This window comes from Lupinus angustifolius, chromosome LG08, assembly GCF_001865875.1.
Source record: "Lupinus angustifolius cultivar Tanjil chromosome LG08, LupAngTanjil_v1.0, whole genome shotgun sequence".
In the NCBI taxonomy this organism is placed as follows: domain Eukaryota; kingdom Viridiplantae; phylum Streptophyta; class Magnoliopsida; order Fabales; family Fabaceae; genus Lupinus; species Lupinus angustifolius.
Window position 1 is genome coordinate 1,903,590 of NC_032016.1, and position 27,532 is coordinate 1,931,121.

At 30.8% G+C, this 27,532-nt stretch overlaps 3 protein-coding genes across 4 annotated transcripts; 1 reads left to right on the plus strand and 2 right to left on the minus strand.

The window, feature by feature from the left end:
- Positions 3,335 to 7,824, plus strand: LOC109354263 (CRIB domain-containing protein RIC4-like). Its single transcript, XM_019596630.1, has 3 exons — positions 3,335 to 3,567; positions 3,823 to 3,891; positions 7,514 to 7,824. Exons 1-3 carry the CDS (start codon positions 3,444 to 3,446, stop codon positions 7,702 to 7,704), a joined length of 384 nt encoding a protein of 127 aa, XP_019452175.1. The 5' UTR covers positions 3,335 to 3,443; the 3' UTR covers positions 7,705 to 7,824.
- On the minus strand, positions 8,608 to 12,221 carry LOC109354262 (chitinase-like protein 1). Its single transcript, XM_019596629.1, has 3 exons — positions 11,779 to 12,221; positions 10,153 to 10,312; positions 8,608 to 9,190 (listed from the first exon to the last, which is right to left on the minus strand). Exons 1-3 carry the CDS (start codon positions 12,167 to 12,169, stop codon positions 8,779 to 8,781), a joined length of 963 nt encoding a protein of 320 aa, XP_019452174.1. The 5' UTR covers positions 12,170 to 12,221; the 3' UTR covers positions 8,608 to 8,778.
- Positions 18,091 to 25,623, minus strand: LOC109354261 (aspartic proteinase-like protein 2). Of its 2 annotated transcripts, none has more exons than XM_019596627.1 (10): positions 25,292 to 25,623; positions 24,594 to 24,723; positions 23,888 to 24,135; positions 22,922 to 23,149; positions 22,618 to 22,780; positions 22,462 to 22,535; positions 20,966 to 21,053; positions 19,796 to 19,871; positions 18,965 to 19,036; positions 18,091 to 18,310 (listed from the first exon to the last, which is right to left on the minus strand). In XM_019596627.1, exons 1-10 carry the CDS (start codon positions 25,552 to 25,554, stop codon positions 18,162 to 18,164), a joined length of 1,491 nt encoding a protein of 496 aa, XP_019452172.1. In that variant the 5' UTR covers positions 25,555 to 25,623; the 3' UTR covers positions 18,091 to 18,161. The 2 variants fall into 2 exon arrangements, with proteins under 2 accessions (XP_019452172.1, XP_019452173.1); XM_019596628.1 differs by having other exon boundaries at positions 19,796 to 19,867; positions 20,962 to 21,053; positions 25,292 to 25,622.

Below are 27,532 nucleotides of genomic sequence, written 5' to 3' on the forward strand. Positions count from 1 at the left end.
TTCCTAGGAGAAGGTTCCAACATCAACCGCCCTCCAAGCTTTGTTGGAGAGTGCTATGACTTTTGGAAAATCAGAATGAGTATCTTCATAGAGTCTCAAGACTTGGACATATGGAATGCAATTGAAGAAGGACCATATGAACCATTCACCGTAGTTAACAGCGTAAGGGAAGTAAAGCCTAAATCTTCATGGAATGATGAAGATAAAAAGAAAGTGCAATATGATCTTAAAGCCAAAAACATTCTCGTGTCAGCTCTAGAAGAAAAAGAAATCCTTAGAGTGTCAAGTTGTAAAACATCGAAAGAAATTTGGGACACTTTAGAAAGGATACATGGAGCCAAAGAAGTACAAAAGTCTACAACGAATAGTGAAGCATCAACATCAAAGTAAAAATCTACATGCTCTATATGCAGAAAACCAGATCATCTTGAATGTGCTTGTCCAGCCCTACAAAAGCATCATACTTTCAAAAGAAAGAAGGACAAGAAGCGTAGAAGAACAAATGCTATATCAAAAGATAAAGATGATGGTTCAAATGCAGAACTCAGAATTAAGGAGCAAACACATATTTCTGATGACTTCACACAATTCAAATGATGATTATGAGGTTAATAACTCTAAACCAAATTATATTTTTCATATGATGAGTTACAAAATGCTTTCATTGATTTGCATCAAGAATATATTAACCTTTCCGAGATTAAAATCAAGGTATTTATTTACCTTCTTTTATGCATGATGCTATGTGGTTATGAGAAGTTGTCTATGTTGCATTGAACAAAATTAATCTATAGGAAAAAATCAAAAGCATTTAATTTAAGAGACTAAAATTAAAATATGTATGATGTAACAATACATATGAGTATGATCCTTAGTCACGTTAGCACTTTTCATCCAAAATTTACAACAAAGATCAATTATAAAATATTCAGAAATCAAAATTGGATGTGCTTCTTCATCACATTTGGTGTGAGTATGATACTTTTTAAGTAAGTTTTTTTGCTTAGAAACTTCTTAAATATAGAATACCCACTATTGTTGCACTAATGAGTGTGATTTGTTGGTGGATGAGGGTGAAACTTCTTACTTTATGTTCTCAAATCATGAAGAGAATGTTCCAAGCAAGTGTCTTCATCATTTCAACAATCATATGACATTTGGTAGTGATAGAAGGAGAACAAAATTTTTGGTTATGTTTTGGCTTGTGGTGGTATGGTTTACTGGATTTATAATGAATGATGAAAGGTTCAATGGAAATAGCTTCAACCAGTGACGTATCGAGGACCCAAAGACAGCGTGTGTGACATAGATTAAAAATTAAAATAATAAATATCATTATATATAAAATGGTGAAAACATTAATATAAATATCACAAAATTTAAATATATCAATCAAATAAGTTATGTATTTCATAATTGATCTATATGTGACTTATATTTTGAATCATTAAATTATCAACTTGTTGTCAATGTTATTGAACACTTCTCACTCAATATAAGTGACTAGACAGTCTTTCATCTATGCATTTCTCATTCGATTATGCAACCTATTTTTTATAACTTTCATAGTTTAAATGACTCTTTCTATTGTTGTTGTGACAACAACTAAAATTATTTTTAACTTAACACAATAAGTTAATGAGTATACAATGTATCTTTCACTTTCAAACAACTTGTCTAAAAAATTATTGATTCATTTTAAAGAAGCAAACTCAATATTAATACATATTTCAATGATGTAAATCTGAGGTTGATTATCTAGCATCGCCAAATTAATTAAACAAAAAGCACATAGATAAAACTTTGCAAATTCAATCAGTTTTGTCATATCAAAATTAGAGAACAAGTTGGTTAGACTCAAGCAATATATACAAATAAGCAATTGAGTATTCGTTTTGGAGAAGCGATCATGAGATTCTTTAAGTTACATATTCACACTAGTATAAATTATTTAGCATAACTCCATGGAACATGTCTTGTTTACAAAAAAAATATATTTTAGACTTGTAAAGTTGTTGGCAGTATACACATTTTTAAAAAAAATTCAGGGTGTGCAACCGTCATTGGCTTCAACCATACATAACTTATGGATTTTTTTTGATACTATTAAGGGTATCCTTCACCTTTTTGGGTAAGAAACTAATCTCTGTCATGGTTCGTGACTACCCCTTCTAACAAGTATCGCTCCCAAGAATCAAACTCTCCACTTAAAAAGATGATATTTTATGGGGAAAACATAAACTTTAGGAGATAAAGATGTGAAAAATATTCAAAAAGAATGCCTTAATTAGTACACAAGTGATCAAGTTAGGAGGATCCCACTTTAGAATATTGTGATTATTATTTAGGAGCTTGTAGAGGGGAAAACAATTTCCACAATTGCATAAGAATCCTACTTATTGGTCTAGAAATCTCAAAAAATGATATTTTCTTTATATAAATTAAATTGTAATATTTGCCCAATAATGGTACCCTACATTAGCAATCATTCATATATTGTTTATGTTCATTATTCATATATTGTTAGTATAAAAATAAAAACCATTCATATATTTTAATTAAGAAAAGCCATTTTTTATTATTAAATAAAATTAATATCAATAATAAGTCATAATAAAAAAAAATATATTGTTAGTACATATCTATCAAATTAGTTGTAATATCATCAAAATGTATCATTAACGTAATAAATAATTAATTTAAAAGTCAAACATAAAATTCTGCATGATTCATTAATATTGCAAAAAAAATGTTAAGCTAATAATGAATTTTTAAAATAAATAAAAAAAGCAAATTATACAATTAATCTATCAAACAGGTTGCATTGAGTTGCATAGTTCAACCAACCCACCAACCACTTTATAATTCTCACTTCATTATCATCATTTATATTTATTTATAATCCTTCTGCCACATACCAAACTTAGATTGAAAATAATTTCTTTCCTCACTTTATTATTCTTGCTTGCTCATAAATCGAACCAACTTTATATAGGAATATAAAGCTATGCTAGATCCTCAAAAAGATTAAAAAGTCAAATATTCGATTTTTATAAGCGACATTTGTTAGGAGAGACAATCACACACCCGAAAGATATTAGTTTCTTATACATAGAGTGAGAATACCATTGATAACATGAACCAGGATCTTATGTCCCAAAAAATTTCTTCTTCATGTCCCAAACCAATCATATCCTATCAAATAGTATAAAAATGTTACTTTATATTTTTTTATTTTTCTTTTTAAGTATGTGTTAACTTTCAATTGGTTCGGGTCACAATGAGACATAGAAAATAGAACAGCTGATCTCATTCATAACACAAAAAATAAAACCAACAACCACCTCAATATAAAACCTATCTAGGTTCTCTATTCATAACTATGTACTCAATGCTCTCAAATATTACAAGTTAATACATCTTAACTTAGGGTTTTAGAAGAAATGAGAAACCACATGAAAAGATTTTTAGTTCTTCCATTCTTTCTCGGTTGTGCTTCCCATTCAAGTGTTGAATTAGGTGCATCCAAAAGAACACAAGAAGAGTCAAAAGCTCCTATTGTACCAAGTAGTTTCTCCCTCTCTCATTTCTATCTATTCATATTTTGCTCTGATATTATGTTCAGTGTTTTAAATTACGGTAGCAGTTGCGATTACATCTATATTTACTACCGTTGTAAGGAATACAGACATAATTGTGGTTGCGATATTGTTATGGAGACTCCAAAAATCACAATATTATGACCATAATTATGATTGTGAAATGCGATTTAAAATACTGATTAAGTTGTTCAAGTGATTAATCATGGGAATCTTGTTCTAGCAAAGGCTAATGTAGCTGCTGGCATACAGAGATTAATCATAGGAATCAAGAGTTTATCTCAATTATTTTGTGAGTTGATTTATCTCTACATAATGCTTTTATTTTATTTTATTTTATTTTATGGATTATAAATTTATGTTCATTATTTAGTACATGGAATTTCGATGTCCTCCTATACACGACAGAGAAATAATTAAGTGACATATAAAAATGAGTTTCAATGCATATGTTATTATATGTATATAGTTTACTGTAGGTGCACTTTTTATTTATTTATATTAACAATGGTAAGTGCATTTTTGCTCCTATGTAATATGATTATTTTCCATTTTTTAATTGAAAATGCTAAATATTCGTGGACCGTGGCGGGTTAGGATCCTCTCCAGTACTGGATTGTGTTGTTCCACTTCGATCATTTTATTTAAAATTATGAGTAATTTATATTGAAGTTTAACGTAATTACTCTTATGGGGAGGTCAATTTAATTACATATACACTTATCTCCACCGCATGGTATTCAATATAAAGTATTTATATATATAAAACAAGGGTGATGCTTTGTATAAGAATAAAAAAATGAGAAATAATTTGTGTATTTTCAGTAAATATTAAAGGATGTTAGTGTAATTTACTTTAAAATATCTTACAAAATTTGGGTATAAGAAATTGTGGCTCCTCTACACTTGTATTATAAATTAAAGAGTAAATTACACTTACATCTCTGAGTTTTAGCGAAATTATACTACCACTCAGATCTTTTTAAAACCTACATAAATCACCCCTAATTATAAATATACATTACACTGACTACCCCTATAATATATATATAAGTGTAATTAAGTCAAACAAAATATAATATATTGTGAAAACAAATCCAAATAGTATAATAGTCGATGTCTAATCATTATTTTGGTCAGTTACAATATAGTATAAGAGTAATTTAAACAACTTCTTAGACTTATTGATGCAGTTTGTAACAAAATAAACATAATAAATATACATCAAGTTTTATACTATTTGGACTTATCTCAACACTATACCATATTTTATTTGACTTAATTACATTTGTCACATTTTTGTTTAAGAAATTACATTTATCTTTCTTATAGGGATATTTAGTGTAATGTATATGTATGTATAATTAGGGGAAGTTTACGTGGGTTTTAAAAAGATCTGAATGGTTTGTGTAATTTCACTAAAACTCAGGAGATATTAGTGTAATTCAATCTAAATTAAAATACATTCAGTCATTAAAATTTAATAGGAATTAATGCAGTTTAAAGTGCAAGTTACCCTTAAAGTAAGGATAAGGTATACTTTGAAAGAGCATGAATATCTTTCAAAGTGTTTTTGTTTCTGATAAACTCAGTCTTCTGGCCCTTCTCTTTATGATCCATATGGCATTAGTATGTGAATTCATAATATATACATTTACTAGAATGCCCTTATTTTATTTATAATTTAATATTGTTTTTAGGGATCTAACTATCTAGTATGAAATTATTAGAATCATTATTCTCCTACAATCACAATGGACTTTTCTCTTACGAGCAAGATAGACCTCTCATTAGGTATGTTTAAATCTTACATCTATATTTTCTCAAAAGAAAACTTAGATTTTAAATTTTCCAAAATTTCTTTCTAATTTTACTTAAATGTTAATTATGTATAATTTTAAAAATATTATATGAGATTTTTATTTGATAATATTATGTAACATTATATATTGTGGTTGCCCCTCCCATTATTCTAGGAAAGAGAATCTTAGCCTATCTTTTTATAATATATAATCTTTATTGGTAGTTCTAGTTATCTATTAACCAAATTAAACTTACACACTTCTAAACTATTATTTTTAGATCATTGTCACTTTTTCTTAGCATTTCAAACATTTTTTGTTCTAGTTTTTTGTCAAGAAGTATAGAAGAAAAACATGTCATTGAATCACTCTCATGCACCGTTTTCTTATTTTTAATTTATTTTGGTATGAATGAATTGATGATTCCCAAGGTCGATGATTCAATTCTTGAGAGCGACACTTGTTGGGTAGGCAACTATGAATCCCAAAATGGATTAATTCTTTACCCAGAAAGGTGAAAGAATATCATTGATAGTACAAAAAATAATATATTCTTGTTGATGACAACCTCTAGGGGGCTACCTTAGAATTAGGATCGTTTTAGCTTGAAGTCTTGAGCTTTTTAAACTGTAATTCGTTTTTGGTGAATTGTGGGTATTTGGGGTTGTTTTGGTGAGGGAAATGGAAAAGATTTGGAGGGGGAAAGCGCCACAAGCATGGAAGCTTGATAAGCTATGGAGTTCGCCACAAGCAAGGATGCTTGATAAGAACAACAATGGTGGCCACTGCCAACCTAAGGTTTTTAGGAGAAGTGCTCTCAACTAAAACAATTCAAATTTACTCAAAATTCAACTTAACCTTTATTAATCCAATCTGAATGCATAAATAGGCAAAGTTGCCTTGGCTGAAATAGAAAATAGACTAAATCCTAATAAACTTGAATGATTGAAATCCTAATTAAAACTTAGGCTAAAAAAGATATGAAATAATAATGTAATTCCTAATTAAATCAAGTAGATAAGATCTTTAAATAATGTGATTTGGGTTGAATAGTCTTCTCGATTTGGAGGAAGATTGAGATGAGATGATTTCCTTGATTTGAGGAAGCTTGATTTGAATTTGGTGTTGGTGTTGTTGGCTTGGTTCCTTGCATTTGAATTTGGCCGAAATTATGTGGAGATTTGAAAAGATAATGAATAGATTTGTTTGTTGTGACTGATTTGTTTATAAGATATGTTGTTGGTATAAACAAATCTTATCTTCACTTCCTTGATTGTAGCCTCCCACAACATAATCATATCTTCACTTGATTCCTTGTTTGTAGCATTAAATTGGATCAGATTTGAAAGATATAATCTTTATAATTATCTTCAAATAATTTGTTTTCTCCATGCCTTATCTCCTTGTTTCCTTAGAGATAGAGTTCCTCACGTCCTCTTCCATGTAAGAAAATGACCATGCTTTAATTTCATTGCCTTAGCCACGTGACAAGCTTACCCTTGAACCTAAGTGAACTACTTGGTCACGAAATATGGACCATGTTACAAATAAATCCCAACCCATATTACATGAATTAAATACTAAAAATACTTGAAGGAAAATAAACCTAAAACTACATGAGAATGCAATCTCATTTATTTGAATCAATGCAAATAAAATAAACCAAACTATGCTATAAATTCTTTGTAAGAACATGGCCTCTAAAAATCATAGGTTGCCCCCCTTGGTTTACATCACTTGTTCTACTGGTTTGGTCTTGTATCATTCTAATTGGGTGAAATTAGTTTATATTTTTCAGATGGATTTTCTTTTTGTGATCCATTGAAAGGAAGTGCACCACCAAGAGGGAGATGATATGGTTGTTTGGGAAATTATCCCTCAAATATCATTTAAGGCCAAATATTAAAACTTCTTAAGGATTTTTACTTATTGAAAAGATAATCACAATATTACGAAGGGAAATAGTAAAATTATCAATATACTTGACTAGGATAATTTACACACTTCCTCTCAACTAGTGTTAAGATTAATATAACTCCTTTACTCACTTTATTGCATATATATATATATATATATGATTGTAATGATGCGTATATTTTGTCTTCAATTCAGTTGAGAAAGAGGATATTGAGATGGAAATTGGGTACCCAACAGATGTAAAACATGTTACACATATTGGACTTGATGGATCAACTACCACAAACAATATCAAAGGTTGTTGGGACAATCTTAAAGCACCTCATTTATCTCCAATTTCATTCAAGCAATCTCTCTTGAATGATTCTTCCTCAAAATATGGTTAAATCACTTGTTTTAATGCTGTTATTCCATGTCTTCTTTTCTTCTAATTGTAAATTAATCAAGAATAGAAATGATTATTGATAAAGATGTATCTAGAGTTTACATACATGTGCAAAAAAAGTGAAAATAAAAAAAATCATTTTTTCTAAGCAAAGATGTATTTTTTACAATGTCCTGGCCTCCAAAAATTAAGAAATGATATATGTCACTTTCTTATGAATATGAAGATTTGTAGAAAAATTTAGCAGGAGAATATACAAAAATACATGTTGATACAAATCATCCGACTTAACCAATAACCCCAACAGTAAAACATCATCAATATCTTATTTTAAACAACTCTAATCAATAACCCCAACAATATCAAAAGCCTGGGGATTATAAGAACGCATGAACTATGATGATTAATTAATCATGTAAAATTTATGCATACAATATATAGATATTAAACTTAATTTACAATAATACCATTCTTAAGTTAAATTGATCATTTAAAAACATTTCAGCTTATTGAACTTGATTGTGTAAATCTTCTATTGTTTCTCCCTATTAAGTTGCTTCTTTTCGTTGCAAAAAGATAGCTTTCATTTGTTATGATAGTTGCTTTTTAACAATGGTGTCAGCTTTAATTTAACAATGGTGTTAGCTTTCATTTGTTATGATAGATAGCTTTAATTTAACAAAATCGTGCTTAAAGTACATATATACCACATTAAGATTATCCAAGATTGTTACAAGAGTAAAAAATGTATAGAATAAGAATATATAAATTTTATACACCGTTATTACACCATTCACCATTCTTTGATCATCATTGACTCTTCAAAGAAAGATAATACAAATAAATAGTGGATAATATAATAAATGTATATAAATTTCTACACTAGGATATTATATTCATGTAACAAATGATTTTACTTATACATAACAAGGAAGTGAAAGCTATAAGAATCCACACACTGCCACACATTTAAAAAATATTGCATACCAATCACTTCAACAACCCTTATTAACTTGCAATTATTGAAGGGTTTTGGGACAACAATATCATATGCTAATAAATATTTAATCTAACATTAAGATGATGCAGTTTTAGTAATTGGGTTGAAAGATTTCTGCTCAGCACATGAAAGAGTTTCATGGGGCCCAGCTCTTTCACGACCAACACCAAGAAGATCAAGATAATACTGATAATGAGAAATAATGGTGTTCATTTGATCAACATCACCTTGTCCACAAACACCATCTCCATAGAGAATGTTCATTGTAATGCCAAAGCCGGGAACCCGCTTTTCCAGAGTGTCGTTCTTGCTTGGCTTCCAGTTCCCGACGAAGGCGTCATGGGCGGAAGGTTGTGACTTTTTGATCGGTGTCATCCATCTCCAAATTGCAGCCTCGAAGGCGAGGGTTGCATTCTGTTCAATGTATTCTGGATGGCTGAGTAGATCTATCTTCAATGATTCTCCAACAGCACCATAGTTGTAGTTCCTATATTGACAATATCAATGAGTAGAGACTCGAAATTCGACAAGCACAATGATGTACACGAGTTTAAATATATACTGCGATACACACTCACACACGAAAGACTTAGAGCTCAATATTTTGTCAGTGGATATGATTTATGATAGAGTATTATGATATCGTTCAATCCATGTAGCTGACCCCACCTAGTGGGATAAAGGCTTGGTTTTTATTGTCGTAGTATACAACTATACACACTCACACACATGTATAATCACAAACCATGCTATCCTTTCAAGGCATCTATAAAACCCAATACAAATTTTTCTTATTTTCAATTCTTTATTTCAAGTAAAATTTGCTCCAGCAAAATAGATTTTCAAAAATATGAAACTTATTTTCATAAAAAAGTGCATGCAATACTAGTTTACCAGGAAACTGGATTCATGGTTTACGAAGTTCTACTTGAATCAAAGTCACACTACCATCGGTATCCGATAAATAAAGATGTATCCAGTAATTTAAATCTTCAAAGCAAACTTTGATAACAAAACACCTTTGATGTGCTACTTAATCTGTTAGAGTGCGGATCAAATAGCAAATGCATCACATACCATACAGAAACTTGTAAAACTTTGAAATGCTCAATTAACACCAAATTCCTATTTAAAACTTGTAAAACTAGTTTTACATTCACCCTTTAAAACTTTGCAGTGCTCAATTATATTTTGGATGGTTTCACCCTCTAGTAATTACTTCTGTCAAATGTTCAAGGATTTGTGGAAATGTTAAATGGATTTTTCGATGAATAAGGGACGGACAATCATACCAGTTCAGGAACAAGATAGAAACTTTCGTGACGAACTACCTTACGGCATCTCCATATAAAATCAACCAACTTAGACAATTAGTGAAATATATACTGGACATTTTCAGAACAAGGAGAATACACTTCTATTATAAGTGCAGCTAAAACAAATACATACCAGTAAATAGGTATAGCACCGCGTCCATAGTAATCAGCACCGGGAGAACAAGGGTACGTGAGCTTGTAATAGTCATCACAGTAATTCTGACTAGGACTCATTTCATGGTTGTAACAAAGACCCCAGGCCAAAGGTCCTCCAGTAGCAACTCCATAACCACCTGAAATCAGCATTATAACAATCAAGCATTAACCGATAATTTCTTTGAATTTATGCAACTAAATCAACTGTTACAATAATATGATTCATTCAAAGCCCCAAACATGGGTTCGAATCTTGGAAACAACCTCGTAAACAGGGTCACCGTTTTTTATTCAAAACCTCGAACGTTAGATATCCCAATTTTTTGCATAACAGTTTCAACAAAGCGCAAAGATTAGGCAAATCGAAACATGACAAATGACAACTACACAACCAAAGGCCATTCTAATGAACACCTGAGCATAAATCACATCACCACAAACGCGGATTTCAGAAAAACGACATAATTGAAATTGCTATATTTTAAACCTAGAAAATGGAAGAAAACATCTAGAAACCATTCCATCTTCATCCATTAGTAAAATATTAGATTAACAACTACTTCTAAGTTGTATGTATATATATAATCTAATTATCTTAGTTGATGATCAACATGTCAATCTTATCAAGAACATGCATTATTATAATTTTGATACTGTGCTATTATTATTTAACAAACTTGTAAGTCCTATAAATAATAGAGAGACCATGAACAAAATTTCAATGTACTCTAGATCTCACAAAAAAATAGTAAAAATAAAAAGTTGAACCCAGCGAGGAATTATTATCAGATACAATTTTGTTCTTTGAGTATATAATTTCTTCCAACATCTTATAGTTCACCTACCAGCAGTTCTAAATTGCTGTTGCAATCGCAATTGTGGTAACATTGTGGTTAATGTGATTGCGGTCATTGCAATGCGGATTACGGTCATTGCATTGTGAATTATTTTATGATTAAAAATATATATTTGAATTCAATACGGTCTGATGCAGTTCGGTTCCGGCACGGTGCGGTTGCAGTCCTGCTGCAGGCAATGCAACCGCAATATTGTGGCTGCAAATCACTGCCTACCAAGTAGGTTTGAGAGAAAAAAAGGAAAAGAATTAACATTTCTAAGCCATGAAATACATTTTCCAGATTATTCAAGTCTTCCATTTCTTTTTCGCTTCATATCCCTCCAAAAACAACTCGCAAATAGACCATGTTTGCAGGTTGAACTTTAGAGGCGAAAAGAAAAGCTTGAGAGACATGAAATACACTACTTAGATGCAAATAGACATGTTTGTAATTTGAATTTTGGAATAAAATAATTGGGAAATGAAGACTTGATAACTATCAAAGCTTCACAGTCATCTCACAACTATATTTTATAACTCCCGAAGTTTTTCTTTCTCTTCCTGTCCCTTCAGAATTCAACTCGCAAACCAACACAATTAGTAAGTTAAAAAATAAAAAAGACACAATAGTACTCACAAGATGAATGCAGTCGTAAGGTAGTCTGATAGTTAAGATAATTAAGCCGATAAGTCTAAGCAATTGAGTAAATGAGTATTATTGTGTCACTAACATACTAACATTAGCCGATAAAAAAAAGTACTCACAAGATGTCTTAGCACCAACATGACCAAGAAAAGCAGCAACCTCCATCATCTGTACCGTCTTATTCCCACTAGTCCCAAACCCCAACGGCTGATAAATAGCAGCAGCAGTTATAAAAGAATGATAATCCCAAAACCCAACAGCATGTGCAATTGGTGTGTTCCTCTTTGAAAACAGATTCTCAAATTGATACACTTGGAAATAATCACTTATTGTCAAATTACAACAATATATTGAATACCCTTTACATTCCCAACCTTTATCACATAGTTTCTTTCCACTCCTTGTGTATTTCACTAACGTCTTTGTACTTGAATCGTCACCGTTAATGGGAATTATACATAGAAGAAGGATTGTTATAACGGTAATGGTAACGGTTTTCGTTATCTCCATGGTTTTTGTGTGATCTGGGTTAGAGAGAAAGAGTGTATAAAAGTGTGAAGGAGATGATTTTTGTTGTTGTTGTTGTTGTGTTTAAGTGTTGAACGTGTTTGAGTGAGATGGACGGTGAGGATGTGTTAGGGGGTTAAGTGAGAACAGACTGGGTTAGAGGGATACACATCTGCTGTTCCACGGTTTGTGGCACTGTGTGATTGGTCACAAAAAATATATTTAAGTCAAAAGTTAATTATTAAGTATTTTTGTGATTAATCACAACGCATGACACATGGAATGTCACAAACTGTGGGACAGCAGATATGCTCCTGACGGAGAATGATACTCCATCGACGGGAAGTGTGAAATGGCAATTTTGTCCTTTAATGTTTTGTTGGTGTAAAGATTTATAGTCACTTAATATATTATTTACCATTTATTTGTATTATTTTTATTTAAATCAACAATGATTAAAAATAAATGATGGATAATACAACAACCATATAAAAACTATAATATTGTATATATATCATTTTTTATTGTAAGTAATGTTCGGTTAGTGGGTCTATTTTAATGTGACTTCATTAGTCTTTGAGAATAAAATTGGACGCGCAAGAATATAATAACCATGTAGAAAATATGATACTATTTCCTCACCTTATATATGTAAATAATTTTTTTAGATGTGTTGTTATAAGAAGTGTTCTCCTAACTTAGCTTGTCTTATATTACAAGACTTGTCTTGTTGGTTATATAAAAAAGAATTAATAATAAAAAGTAATATATATGTAATGTCAGTGTAAAATTATATACAGTCATTTACATTCATGTGAATTACTCATTGAAAGAATTAATGATGATTATATATAAAAGGTAGATGATGCAATAATAATATATAAAACTATACTGAGTCAGTATATAGATCTTTTATTTAATAGTCGATGGTTAGAAAATATGAATCGTAAATGTTTAGTGACATTATAAATATTTGTGATGCTATTAAAAAATATGAATCGTAAATGATCTTTTTTTCTTTATTTTTATTTGTCTTTACTTCATTCATTAATTATTATTTACTCAAACAAATTAATACAAATAATTGATTAACTAAATTTTTTTACATTAATATAAATTTTAGACTTTGTCAAAATATTGAATTTTGGGATGTATTATAAATATGACACCTTTAACAAACTTTGCTTTGCAAGATTTTTAAATATGAAGTTGCATTTCATGGATGCAAATTGGAATTTTATTGTCAATGTGTCAACTATAATAATTTATTAACAGTCATTAACTCAAAACTTAACTAGTGTAAACTTTGTATATATGCATAGGTATAAATCTTGAGAGTGTAATATGTATATATTATTAATGTAAAAATTTATATATAATCAATATATTATCTATTATTTATTTGTATTAATTTTTTGAAAGATTAATGACGATTAAAAATGGTAAATGATAGACTAATACTCTAATAGTGTATAAAACTCTTACACTGTTATTACATATATTTTTTCTCAAATTATAATTGGTTTTATCTCTTGTAAAAGATAATAAAGATTAGGTAATAAAATAAATTTAGTATGTAGAAAAGATAAAAAAGAAAAGGTATATGTTAGTAATTGTCAATATTAACTAATTAAACAAAAACACTAGTTCTTTGCTTTTCTTTTTTCAATAAAAAACATCAGTTCTTAACAAAACAAAGACAAGGTTAAAAAAGAATAATATAAATTATGGCAACCGACAGGAACAAATCAACTACTTGTTTGTCCTCAACAAGTTCTACAAAATATCATAAGAGCATCTACAGTGGTTGTTCTTAAGGCTATTTTTAATAGAATAAGAACATTCTTATTATATTTTTTACTGTGCTGTTCTTATTCCTTGTGTTTTATTCTTAAATAAGAACAAAAGTGATTAAATAAAAACACTCATTGTTAGGAGAGAAGGGCAATGAAAATACATAATCTAGGAATAAATACAAGCACAAACATATCTAAAAATATCAAAACATCTAGAATCATTATAGAAAATTAAATTTTGCAGAAATGAAAACTTAAAAAAATCGAAGAACCCCAATTTGTCTTCCTTAAACGAAAATTTCACCGATTTCATGTACGTCAACAACAAAATTATATATTTTTTTTATTTATAATTAATTTCTAATAAATTATAACAATTTTAATTTATTAATAAATAAATAATTATTCTTAAAATTTTGCTATATTTATCGTAAAATATAAAAGTTTAGGATAGGTTCTGGGACCCAAATCAGAACAAGAATAATGTTTGTCATTGTAAGAAAAAAAGTACATATTATTCTTAAATTTTATAGGGAGTTATAATAAATTATAAAATAATATGTATGACCCAAATAAGAATGAAAATATTGTTCTCTATTATAGATGCTCTAACCAAACAAACTCCTTTATGAAACTTTAGCTCGGATGTCATCAATGAAATTATTAAAGACCCCGGATTAGTCTTTTATAAGAAATTAAATACAAATAGTCAAACAGTAGTATGATTCCATGAAATGAAAATCTCCTAATACATAATACACAAATCATATTTTAGTACTATCAAAAATATTTTTTTGAGTAAATAATTAATCTTTTTGGAATGTATGATTATCTATTTCCATAATTATCGCTTATAAGAATTAAATCATTGACATTTTAATCTTATTGAAATCCAATATAGCCTTATACCACTAAATCAACTCTTCTTAGTATAATACATATATCTTTAATATCAATTCTCAGTTTTTACATTATCATTATATCATTAATTATTCATAGATTAATCATCATTAACTCTTGAATAAAAATAATATACATATGAATAATATAATGTATTGATTATGTAAAAAGTTATCTATACAAAATCTTAAGATGGACTTTTTTCAATCCGAGAGTTTTGAGTATTAATTTTTTTACAAAAAATTATCTCAAATGTATTTTAGCTCTTATTCTAAAGAAAAATATGAATTACCAATATATTAGTTTTGTGCTCTAATCCCTCTAATTTATAAGGATGCATAAATCGGATTGCATTATCCTTTAATTTTTTAATATTTTACACTATCAGGGAAAAATTAATCTCAATCAAGCATCAAAGTAAGAAACCTCTCCTAATAACTTTTTGACATACACAATTTTTTTAATTATGCATTTGGTGTTTAAGCCCAAGCCTAAATTAGATTTTGATAGACCTAACATCATTTTGCAAGCCTCCCCATTAAGGATAATTGTATTAATTGTAAAATTAGTGATTGAAGTTAATGAATTTTATAACGTTAATTATTAAATTTTACAAAAAAAATATTCAATAATTTATCCGATATACATAACTAATAGCTTAATATTTATATGAGAATAAAATATATATCTTCTCATATTAGGAAATTAGTTATCTTCTATTGTCAGTAAAATTATGATATATAAAACATTTTTTTAGTTTTGAGAAATATTTTTATAAAAAATAATTAAATATGACATATCATAAGTTTAATGATTGAATGAGATAAATCGTTATTCATAGATAATGAGACAACAAGAACTTCAAAAGAGAGGTCTCTTGAGAATTCTTGAGTCATAGGAATATGCATATGTAGTGGTTATGCTATTATGACTATTTATTCAATTTGATTTACTAGTAAATTAATTCTAATTCAAAATTATAAAATTTTCAGATTGTTTTTAAATCAAAATAAGAAATTATATTTAAAATAATGGATGTCTAACACGAGTTTATAATAAACAAATTTGTTGATCGATTCCAAAATTGATTTGCCGAATATCAAATCATATAATACATCAAATTAATTGAAGATTTTTTTTTTGTGTTGATTCTATCTCACCATAAATATCAGAAAGGGACACCTGTGACTAATAATATTTTTAAGCTGTACCTTATAACATGTCATTTTTGTTGTGAAAGTATAAATATATTCCATTTCTAATTTTTTTGGTATAATTAATGATATCTCATTACGATCTTACTATTATGGGTAAAGAACTAATCCTTAATTCACTTTGGTATGTGTATGGTTATCGCTCTCAATAAACGTTGCTAATATAAATCAAACATTCGACATTTTGAATTTAATTGAAGATCTAGTTTGACTTTATACCACTAGATTAATGTAACCTTCGTGATTTCTATTTTTTTAAAAACACTAATTTATTATTCTGTTGAATACTGAATAAAATTGTATAAGCACATGCATGCCTAAAGAATGAAAATATATTATACTTATTGTTAACAATCACATTATTAAAACATTCTAATAACTTAATTTTGTTTAATAGAAATTAATTTATTTTTTAACAAGGTGTTTGTTTGCTATTGATAACATAATAACAAGTATAGAGTATTTTCTTTCTACATAAACACAAGTAATCAAAATTTAAGATTTTGTTTCTTTTTTTAATTACGGTCAAATTTTAATTGATTATGGCTATATAAACATGCTACTATTTATTGATTAATAAAAATTTGTATTTATTAGCTAGTTAATATTAAAAAAAAATAGTAATGCTCTAGAAATTAGTCAAAGTCTACACATGAGGTGTTAAAATGATGTGCTTTCCTTGGAAAATCCTTCATGCAATTTAAAATTATTTCCCATTTATCATATTCTCAAATCTCAAAGGGTTTTTCTCTTCCAACTCTGGATTTCCATATATTCATAAAGTGAATTTAGATTTAAATTAAACTTAAACTTCATTTTCAGAATCATATCATTATTCATTGTTCCTCTTGCCATACATAGAATTCTACTCGAATTAATGGGTCTGGCCTAAAATAAATACTTAATCAATTTGATTGACCATGAACCAGAACTAATATGAATTGATTTGACTTAACTATTTTATCTATAAAATTGGTTGTTCGGTTGGCCGCCGAAACAATAAATTTATTTAAAAAACATCAAAACAAATTATCTTGGGAGGAAAAAGAATCATCTTCATTCAAATTATTTATCGTTATGGTTGTCTTTATTAGAGTTTTGTTTATCATTATATTATAACAAAACTTTAGTTTTTTTAATTAAATTTTAAACTTTATATTTTTTATTGTTTACTTACGTACTTTTGTGACCATAATGTTTCTTAAATTTAGATTATAAATTATCAAATAATAGTGAAAAAATATATTTAAATTAAAAGGGGTTTTTTCAACTAACCACAAGGTCATTGTACATGAAGTGACACTCATTGTGGAATAGAAAATGTGCACCCCTTTACTGATCCTCTTTGAAAAGGGTGGAATGAATAATTTTTTTTTTTTGGAGAAAATGTAAGATTTGAAATCTTACTTCTGCTTAATGTAATTTACATTCTTTAGTGATGAAATTTCAACAATAGAATATATTATTGTAACAAAGATGAAAATGTTGTGTTATATGAGTGAACATATTACACAAGATAGGATTAAAGATGAATGCGTTAGAGAGAAGTTGGAGTAGCTACTATTATAGAATATATCGTAGAATTGTGCTTTGGGTGTTTGCATATATGTGGAGAAGATTGGTAGTAGTCTCAGTAAGGAAAGTAGATCAAATGTCTTATTTCCATGTGTCATAAACTATGAATGGTCAGAAAAATACTTAAAGAACTAGGTGCATGGCTTGTAGGTTATACATTTGAAATAAGGATCCAAACCAATAACATCTACATTTGGTGCTAAGCTTTTATGATTTACAAATCCACCATGGAAGAAATTTTTTTACCCACAGCAAAGTTCAACTGAATCCCCAAGGCTGAGGGTTTGATTTTTGGGAGCGACACTTGTTGAGATGGGCAGCCACGAACCCCGAAAGGGATTAGCCTCACTAGTTCCAAGCCTTTGCTTAAAATCACATTTACAAATGTGGGGAAGTTTCCAGAGGTGTCAATTTCTTCCATGACAATTTTCTATTTTTTTTCTTCCTATTTTAGGTTCCTATAACCATAATTTTGACTTTGATTTATGTACATTATTAGTTGCTTTCACTTCAATAAATCAACTTGTGAAGTAGTGCAATTGGAAACATGGTTAACAACATCATCTTGGTGTTTAAAGTGATAGCAGAAGAAATATGATGAGCACCAACTAAATGAACTGTTCCTGTCTTCTCGTCCCGAACCGTAATGCTCGAAGAACCTGTGATACAACAACAACCAAGCCTTTATCCGACACAGTAGAGATTATTAAATGAATAGCCTTTATCAGATTGGATTAGTTATTATTTTCTTGCAATAGTAAGCAATCTGAGATTAAAGGAGTTCTTAGTGGTTACACTTCAGAATGACCAAACAGATTATGTGAATTGAATTAACCAACTTTCGGAGATTTATGGTTCAAGTCAAGAATTCGATACCTAAAACTGAAGGAAATGTAAACAAGCTAAGTTTAATTTTGCAAATATTCGTGAACCGAAGATAAGGAAGTTAAGCCAAAATTCATTCTTCGCTGCAGTGTCACAACTCCTAAGGATTTGATAGAAATCTCGAACCGTAGTAATAACCATCTGAGCTCGATTCCAAAATCAACCTAAAAACTAAAAGTTGGTTCATGACACGGTATCATATGGGACTGAAGTTTGATCCTTGCCATTCGAATATAAAGTTATATTTCGGCACAAGGTAAATGGGTCAGTGTATTGTTCACAATTCAAAGCCAAGACTCCATTAGGGCACTGAGAAAAGCAATAGACCGAAGAAAGCACAAAAGAATTTCTCGATGGCACGACATTATTGCATCGTCAATAAAGTTTGTGCAAAGATTAAAAATAGTAAGCTAAGAAATGATACTCACAGTTGTAGTCAGTCCATCCAATAACCTGATTTTCAAGGTCGTAAAAGACGAGTTTGTTCGAAAGCACTAAATCTGCAGCAGCAACAACAACAACAACAACAGCAAATATAAGTGAAGCTACAGAGTAATTTCAAGAGATCTAAAAATTTAATATCTTAATCATGAAGTCCAAAAACAGGCCACTTAAGAACTTGAAATCCGGCTAAAGTTACAAAAGAAGTTGAGAAACTGGTCATTTAAATTGCAACCAGCTAACCAACTCTTAGACATACTGATTTTCCAATCATACATGAGCTAGAAAATCCGATGACTAATAATTTTAGCACAAACTTTCACAGCCCTCCTCGTGAAACAACAGGATTATAAACTTTAATTATCGCTCGAGGTTCCAAGATATAGTACAAAGTCGGATATTTTTTTCCATATATAAAGAAATTCATTGACTTTAAGTCGGCCACTCAAAAGTGAGATGTGGTGGCTGCCCTCCTAAACTTTGATCTAAAATAACAGGTTTACAGGTAATAGAGATACTATAAAAAAGGTAAAGATTTCAGATTCTTAGATATATTGTTCTATTTGTTTGAAAATACGTATTTCGAACATGTTTTATTTACTAAGCTTGAATATGTCATTTGATCTTTTGAACCCTCAAGAAAATAATACATTTATATGTATTAACATCATGCAATCTACCCTTGCATAATTCCATCTAAGGATAATAGATGTTCTCAAAAGGTTAAATGGACACACTAGATCGTAAAAATCGGAAACACTACCCAGCATCTTAGTCGTAAATACTAATATTGGAGCAGACATATTTGAAGACAGTACCTCCCAATAAGGTCATATTCTTACTATCCTTGGATTGTGTCCCACTGTTTTGCCAACCAATACACCAGAAATCTTCCTGCAGAATTCAAAGTAGTAATTTTATTTATGTATGGTACATAAGGATTATGAACATTAAAATTGTCGGCATTTAGAAAAGTATTGATTATTAATCATAAACTGTCCGCATGAAGTGGATATGGGTATACACTACACGCATAAATACACAAGAATATGAAAATAAATCATATTAAAGACAAAGTCTGAATTAATAATCAAGATAAAAGTATTGCATTTTTTAGAGGTGATCGAAGTTGGAGGCCATAAGAGACGGGGTGTGTTCGTGAATTAGTAAACCTTGCAATTTTGTTCTACACAGATGAAGAACATGTAAACAACCGAACATGTATACTGGAATTAGGAAGAAGAAAGATAGAACTGAGTAAAAATCGAATGGCCTAGGAAAATCAATGTTAAATTACCTAAAACCCTAGGGGGGAAATCTGCCACTTGTTAAAAAAACAGGGGCAGAAAAGACTTTTCCCTTTAAAATTAGGGTTCCACTTGCAACAAAACACATAGCGGGTTGTGACTCGCTATATGATCTGCAACCCCGACGCTATTTTAACTGCTACAGGTACTACGACCATCTGCACCGCTATCCACCGTGGCTTGGTTTTTGACAAACAAGATGACATCATTTAATCTATTTAGCCAATCTGACCTAGTAGGAGAAAGTTTTGTTGTTCATTGTAATACATTATCCAATCGACATATTCTTATAAAAATTAATTTTAGGCGACCAATCTCTATGGCAAAACTCATTCCTCCGAAACTAACACTTCCAAAAATAATTCTTCAAAGATACAACATACCAAAAGGGGATCCTTGGCACTATGGTTAGAGTTATCACCATTTGACCCGAAAGTCACAAGTTCAAGTCATGGAATCAGGTCACCTACAATAGACCCACATAGTGTGTCAACTTCCCGAAACCCCGCATAAAACTAGAACTTTATAGCGCTAAGGTGCCCTTTTCATAACACATGTAAAGGGACAACAAACATGAGGCACGAGCAATATAGCTGAAAGAATGACAACAGGCCCCCACAAGCACCCTGTAAGTCCCCGATAACCATAACAGCAACAATATAATACTACTAATACACTTACAGAGGGGAATAAATAATCATGTGGATAAGCCTTCAAGGAGAGTCCATTTTGAAAATAAAAGGTGACAACTGGAAACCCATCATCGACGCTGCAACATCAAATCAAATAGGCATTACACACTCGGACGGAGCTTATAATGAAATAAAGACATTCGAATATTCAATATGTTAAGGGAAGCAAACCAGTAACTGAAACACTCTCAAGAATTTGTAATGAAAGAAAGTTCAAAAAACTAGATGTTAGGATCCAATTGCATGGTATGGAACTTGAGTCCGACATCGAAGTCTGGGATTTCATTATAGGGTTTATATGGCCCTGGGATTTTGCAATGTGGAACTACAAAGGGAAACCAAGTGAACAGTTCAATCCTAGAAAACTTGCTATGCCATGAAAATATTTACATGAAGATCATAAATATAACCACAAACACCAACCACTAGAGTTCCCAGTGGTCTGTGGTAGCCGACGGCAACATGATCAAATGATGGCAGTCATTTGGTTAATTTTGTCACTTGCACGTAATTTAATTTATACAATATTGCATCATTAAGAGGGTGACCCCGACGCAGTGGTAAGGTTGTTTGCCTTGTAACGGGTCCAATGGGTTATTTGGTTATTTCGTCATATCTAATGGGTTATTTGGTGCGCACCAAACGCCTGATAGGATAAGAGCTATCAGGCACTCAGGCTCATATCTACTCTTACAATGATATCTTATCCTATCCATCCTTATCCTATCATGACCACCAAACAGGCCCTTAAATAAAATAAAACAATCAAAGAAGTGAGTACAGAAACAGGGAAGAACAGATGAAAAAGTGATATAAACATAGTTATGAGTGAGTCACAGATAGAAAAAGAAAGAATGAAGGAAGTCTAAAGTTGATACTCACGGAGCTGGTCAGATAAACCTAATGGTGATTTCAGCCTAGTCTGAGAAGGTTTCGAGCCTGACAAAACTCTAACACAGGCTCGGTACAAGAACACAGTTTCCCAATTCTGATGTGTTTTCTACAAGTTTTTTTTGTTTATTTTACCACACATTGCTGAAGGATTGTTTTACCTAGAACAGCGAAGACAAATTCTCGCCTCATTCCATTTTCAAAGCGGCACATGCCACACACCATCGATACCACAGATATGGCAGTGAAACCATGCCAAAGAGGGTTTTACGGAAGTGACCTATAAAAACACCATGGCATAGTGTACTACTAACAACAATAATGACCACCATCAAAACCACACTCTCTAAATCCTTCACTCAAAGCCTAACCATACACCAAACAATTCTACGAGAAGGCTATGTGCCAGTTAACTACCGAACCACCTATGAGAAAACAGTGATACACTAAATACGTACAATATGCGTTTGCATACATATTTATTTTAGATGTGTTTTTAACAAAGAGAAGATTGTGAAAAAAACCCAGCAATAGTATCAAAACGAATATTCCAATACAGTACTAAGAACAGTCAATGCATATTATTTGTCGTACCTTCCACTATACTGAAAACATGTATACTCATCATGCAGAGTCTGAACTTTTAGATCGGGTTGCTGGTTAATAATCTACCAAAAGAAATTTATTCAAACAATTGTACATTCAATCATAATGTAAATTTTGAAGAAAAAAAAACAGACTCTTATATACCTTATATACTAGAGGATCGTAAATCCCTTCAGGAAGATAGGCCAAGGTTGTACCGCTGTCAATTATTGTCCCTTTTACGTCCCCTTGCTCAGATGCATCGGTTGGTAGACTAAGAAACGTATGTCCAACTTGAACCGCGGTCATATTGACACTGTAATGTGGCCTAAAACACATATTTAAATGTCATATATCAAAATATGGATCTTTGTAAAGCAAAGCGTGATAAGAAACTAAAAAGAACATATCCTTGAAAAAATAATGAATAACTAATTTCATCGAAAAGTCTACAGAAAAAGTGGCATACTGGTCTGGTAACAATGGAGTCACGTTAACTTTAGGTTGCACAACATGCCCAATAGCAAAAATACCACCTCCATTTCCTCCATTTAAGCAATGAGCAAACATCTTTTTAACTTGGCCGGAAGAAGCAAGTTGAGAAATCATTGAAGAATTAGCTTTTCCAAATCCAAGTATTCCGTCAAGTGCTTCTTTGTTTGAAGAACTTAGATCTCCAGATTGTCTAGCACCACACCTGCAAAAAACAAAAGCCTCATTCTATATATAAAAGAGGACAAATTCGAACTAAAGAATATATTGCACCAAACAAAATTGAATTATCATACTCAAGAAGAATCACCAGGAAACCATACAAAAATGTACCTCCAGAGTCAAATCTCGGTGTTCAAGGATTAGGAACGGTATTTCTTGGAGCATGCCATAGTTAAAGGTGTTACATGTTTTCGTTTTACAACCAAACCATTATTCTTAAGCATTACGATATATCTAATAAGGCTAAAACAAAGGAAACTGCTGTCGTTTAATGATGTAAATAAAGAAGTAGTTTTTGTTGATACATTGAGTGACTGCCCGTGTGGTGAATCATTCGGTAATTTTAACTTAGACTGATACCTCTAATTGAAGCTATGTCTTTTCATACGCCCCGATATTGATTTTAGTGAGAACTTAGACCGATTTTCTATCTTTTTCGTGAAACAAAAAGCCCACTTAACAATTTTGAAAAGCTAATACACCTATACATATACTCATCATCAACAATAGTTGTACTACCAGTTTCATTTTAAGTCAATAACCAGGTAAGAGAAATCATGTTATTGCAACTAAAGCAACGAAATACACTAATATAAATAAACATACATGTGAAGAATCATGTGAGTAAATGTTTCTATGTTGATGTGAAATTAACATCCACTAACAGTAATAGAGATCCACGAATCCGTAAAACACACATTACTTTCATAAGAAAACTCACCCAAATATAATACTTCCATTAGCCAAAGCAGTTTGAAGGTCCCCGGAAACTTGATCATATAGTACAATATCCTTTACAAAGTAACCTGCAGTGGAGCTGCCATCACCATATATCTCCAGATATGGACACGTACTATTGCCGGTGCATCGAGATAGAAGACCTCCTTTTATCTCTTTGCAAAATGGTTGATCACAGGTAACAAATTTACCAGAGGAGGATTCCTTTATGTTATAGAGTTTGAGGTCTATCTTTAATACCCCAAAAAAAAACAAATAAATTCAAATTATAAAACATTAATCAATCACTAGACTGAATAAGCACTTAATCGAGCAACAACACACAATGTTTTTAAATTTGGGTCCGCGACTGCCACATCGGTATCACCGAGGTCTTAAATAGCGGTTGTTGTCATGGTTTCAGAAACTTTTAAAACCTTGACGTTTCAGACAATTATGGCATATGCAGCCAGTGTGGCCACAATTACGATTGCGATATGGTTTTGATGACTCCCAAAACTTTAACATGTCAGTATTTGGACTAGTCATGGACCCAAATTTAAAACCGTCCGTATTGCAACCGTGGACCGCAATTGACATGGCAACAATTGTCCGAAAAATCAACGTTTTGGGAGTTCCCGAAACAGCGAGAGCTAATTAAAACGTCGGCATATAAGTAAATAAGAAAAAAAGAGGGAGGGGGGACATACACCAAGGCCAGTTGTAGTAGGGCATTCTTTGCAGTGGATGCAATTAACCCACATGATATCACTCCCAGTATCAACTTGTAAATAATAATCCTTTGCTGGTGTTCCAATCCCAATCTTAGCATAGTAAAGCCTACAATTATTCAAACCATTCAAAAAAATTCAGTATTTATAAAAATCAAAACCCATCATCAAGGCCCCTCAGTCCTCAGCACAGACGTAAGGTTGTTTTCCTTGTGACCCGAATATCGTATTTTCAAATCCCGGAAATAATCTCTTGCAAAGATAAAGCTGCCTGCCATCATTTTTTAAAATAAAAACTGATTTTTTTTTTAAAATTAAAACCCATTACCAAGAGCCCCTCAGCCCTCGGCGCAAATGTAAGGTTGTTTTCCTTTTGACACGGATACCTTTAAGTTCTAATCCCGGAACCAGTCACTTTGCTTACGAAGATAAAGCTACCTTCCACATACCCCACTAGATGATCATTTTTTTAAAATAAAAACTGACTATTTATAAAAATCAAAACCCATCACCAAAAAAGTCTCTCGGCGCAAATATAAGGTTGTTTTCCTTGTGACCTGATATCTTAATTTCATATACCGGAAACAGTCTACTCGCTTACGAATATAAAACTACCCTCCCCACACCCCACTAAATGATCGTTATTAAAATAAGAAACGAAAGTAATAAAGAAATACCAGACGGAGTCAGGGCGGCCGGTGCCACCCAAAGGGATGTCGACGCCGGTGATGAGGGAGGAGTGGCGGCGGAAGTCATGAGCTTTAAGGGCGGAGAGAGAAGGGTCCTGACCGGCGTATTTGTATTTAACATTGAAGACAACATGGGTTGCGGAAACAGTAGAAATCATGAAAATGAGAAAGAGAAGAAGAAGATAGAAGAGTGTAATTGAGATTGTTCTTCTTCTTTTACTAAGAATCATTGCTCTTTGTAGTTGGATCATTGTCTTGTGTTGTGTTCTACAAAGTGTTCAGTCACAACATGAATCATAGTTTGTTTGTTGTATAAGAATGTGAAATGATAACTCTTCAAATCTTTTTTTTGGTTTCTACATATGTCGTACGGTAGACAATATTGTCCAAGCCGGGAACAGTTAACTCTTGCATCGGTCATTTTTCTATCCAGAAGACTCGAATCGAGTTCTTACTCAAGGGGACAACCATGTACCATTTGAATACGCCAGTTGATCCTTACATGAGTAGTTGGTAGTGTATAGATATTAAACTCAAAAAATAACTATAATAATAAATCTAAAATGAGTTTATTTCAGGGGCCAAAAAATAATTTTTTTCTCTAAATATTCTGAATTTTCTGTTCCATTGTTAGATGGATTTTCCTACTTATTATATGAAAGAAGTTTTAAATGTTTTTATACATTTACCAATTTATTTTTTCATTAATACTTTATTTGATATTGGTAAAATTCTTTTTAAAATTTTATATTAAAAGATGTAACAAGTTTTCTATATATTCACCTCAATGCTAAATATTTATGCCTTTTCAAGTTATTAAAGGTAGCTTTCGATCTTGGTTAACATGAGTCAAGATACTTATGGAATAAGGTTAAATTTTAGAGAAAAAATATATACATGGTATAAGTTTTTTGCACTGTTATTGTATCATATATTATTTAATTTTAATCATCATTGACTTTTCAGAAAGAAATAATTCAAATAAATAATAGATGATACACCATAAATTTTATTGACTTTTAATGAATTATATTTGAACCCAACACATTCCTTAAAAAACGTTCTTTATTACTGATCAACAGACTTGTACTCAATTTTTAGGCACAATATCTTTACATAGTGAAATCAAATTATTTTGGTAAAAGAAATTAATTTTTTTAATTTTGGTATGTTCCCTATAAGCAAGCTCACACACACCCTTTAAAGCTATATTATTATTAATCAATAATCAGGTAAGACATTCTTGATTGGGTTCATGGCAGTATTGTGATAACCGAATTAGACCGGGTGGTTCGACTACTGATCGAACTGGACTTGAAAATGACTCTAATTTGTAGTCTTAATCGAATGAGGGGTTGAACCGTTTTGAATCGAAGAAATTTCATTCCAACCATGTTAAACCTAGTAAAATCGGAATAGCTCGAGAAGTGAACCAGACGGTCAACTTAAAATTAAAAAAATGGAACATTTTTCTAATGTTTTATGTTATTCCTGTCCAAAAAAGTTGAGAAATGTTACTTCAATATAATTATATAAAATTTTGCATTTATATATAATTATATATTTATAGATAAAAATTAGTAATTATATATATGAAATCACTCGATCTGATCAGACTATTTAACTGTTTAAATGGTTAAACTAAATCAAGATTAAAATAAAGTTCTTAGATTAGTTGGTTCAATACCATGTAATATATCAAGTGAAATGACTTGATGGTGAGATACTATTAAGTAATGTTAGAACACTATCCTTTAACATACAGAGTTGCGTATTATAGTGAATGACCAAAAGTATAATGCACTAAAATTAATTCGTGTTAAATAGGTGATTGCAATTCACCAATAATGGAAAAAGGTATCAAATCTACACTTAGATATATATTAGGAGTAATGATGTATTGACTTGACCCATCATAAGAATACTATGTGGTTCATTATTCCAATGTCACAAGCGATTCTTATAGTGACATTGTAGGGAATGGTTCTTTGACTAAAAGTCTATAATTTCTAGAGATGATAAAATGGGTTAAACACTAACGAAATTTAATTATTTGCTCGTTTTAAAACAGATTAATAGTTTTGTGGGTGACTTGTAACGCCTCGAAAAATACTTCTAAAAAACATTGCGGAAAAATGGGTAAATTTCTTTTTTGAATTGATGATATAAAATTGTTTCCTTTTACAATCTTCTTTTTTCGGGATATCACTTTAAGTAACTCAAATGCAG

Bases quoted from the DNA above. Each gene is read 5' to 3' on its own strand.
- LOC109354263 (XM_019596630.1), top strand. From the start codon at position 3,444: ATGAGAAACCACATGAAAAGATTTTTAGTTCTTCCATTCTTTCTCGGT. The intron at 3,568-3,822 runs GTAGTTTCTCCC...ATCTTGTTCTAG, and splicing joins AAAAGCTCCTATTGTACCAA to CAAAGGCTAATGTAGCTGCT. The intron at 3,892-7,513 runs GTGAGTTGATTT...TCTTCAATTCAG, and splicing joins GAGTTTATCTCAATTATTTT to TTGAGAAAGAGGATATTGAG.
- LOC109354262 (XM_019596629.1), bottom strand. From the start codon at position 12,169: ATGGAGATAACGAAAACCGTTACCATTACCGTTATAACAATCCTTCTT. The intron at 10,313-11,778 runs GTGAGTACTTTT...TGCTGATTTCAG, and splicing joins TGTTGGTGCTAAGACATCTT to GTGGTTATGGAGTTGCTACT. The intron at 9,191-10,152 runs GTATGTATTTGT...TTGTCAATATAG, and splicing joins GGTGCTATACCTATTTACTG to GAACTACAACTATGGTGCTG.
- LOC109354261 (XM_019596627.1), bottom strand. From the start codon at position 25,554: ATGATCCAACTACAAAGAGCAATGATTCTTAGTAAAAGAAGAAGAACA. The intron at 22,536-22,617 runs GTATATAAGAGT...TTCTTTTGGTAG, and splicing joins ACGATCCTCTAGTATATAAG to ATTATTAACCAGCAACCCGA. The intron at 19,872-20,965 runs GTAAGTGTATTA...TGAATTCTGCAG, and splicing joins ATGATTATTTATTCCCCTCT to GAAGATTTCTGGTGTATTGG.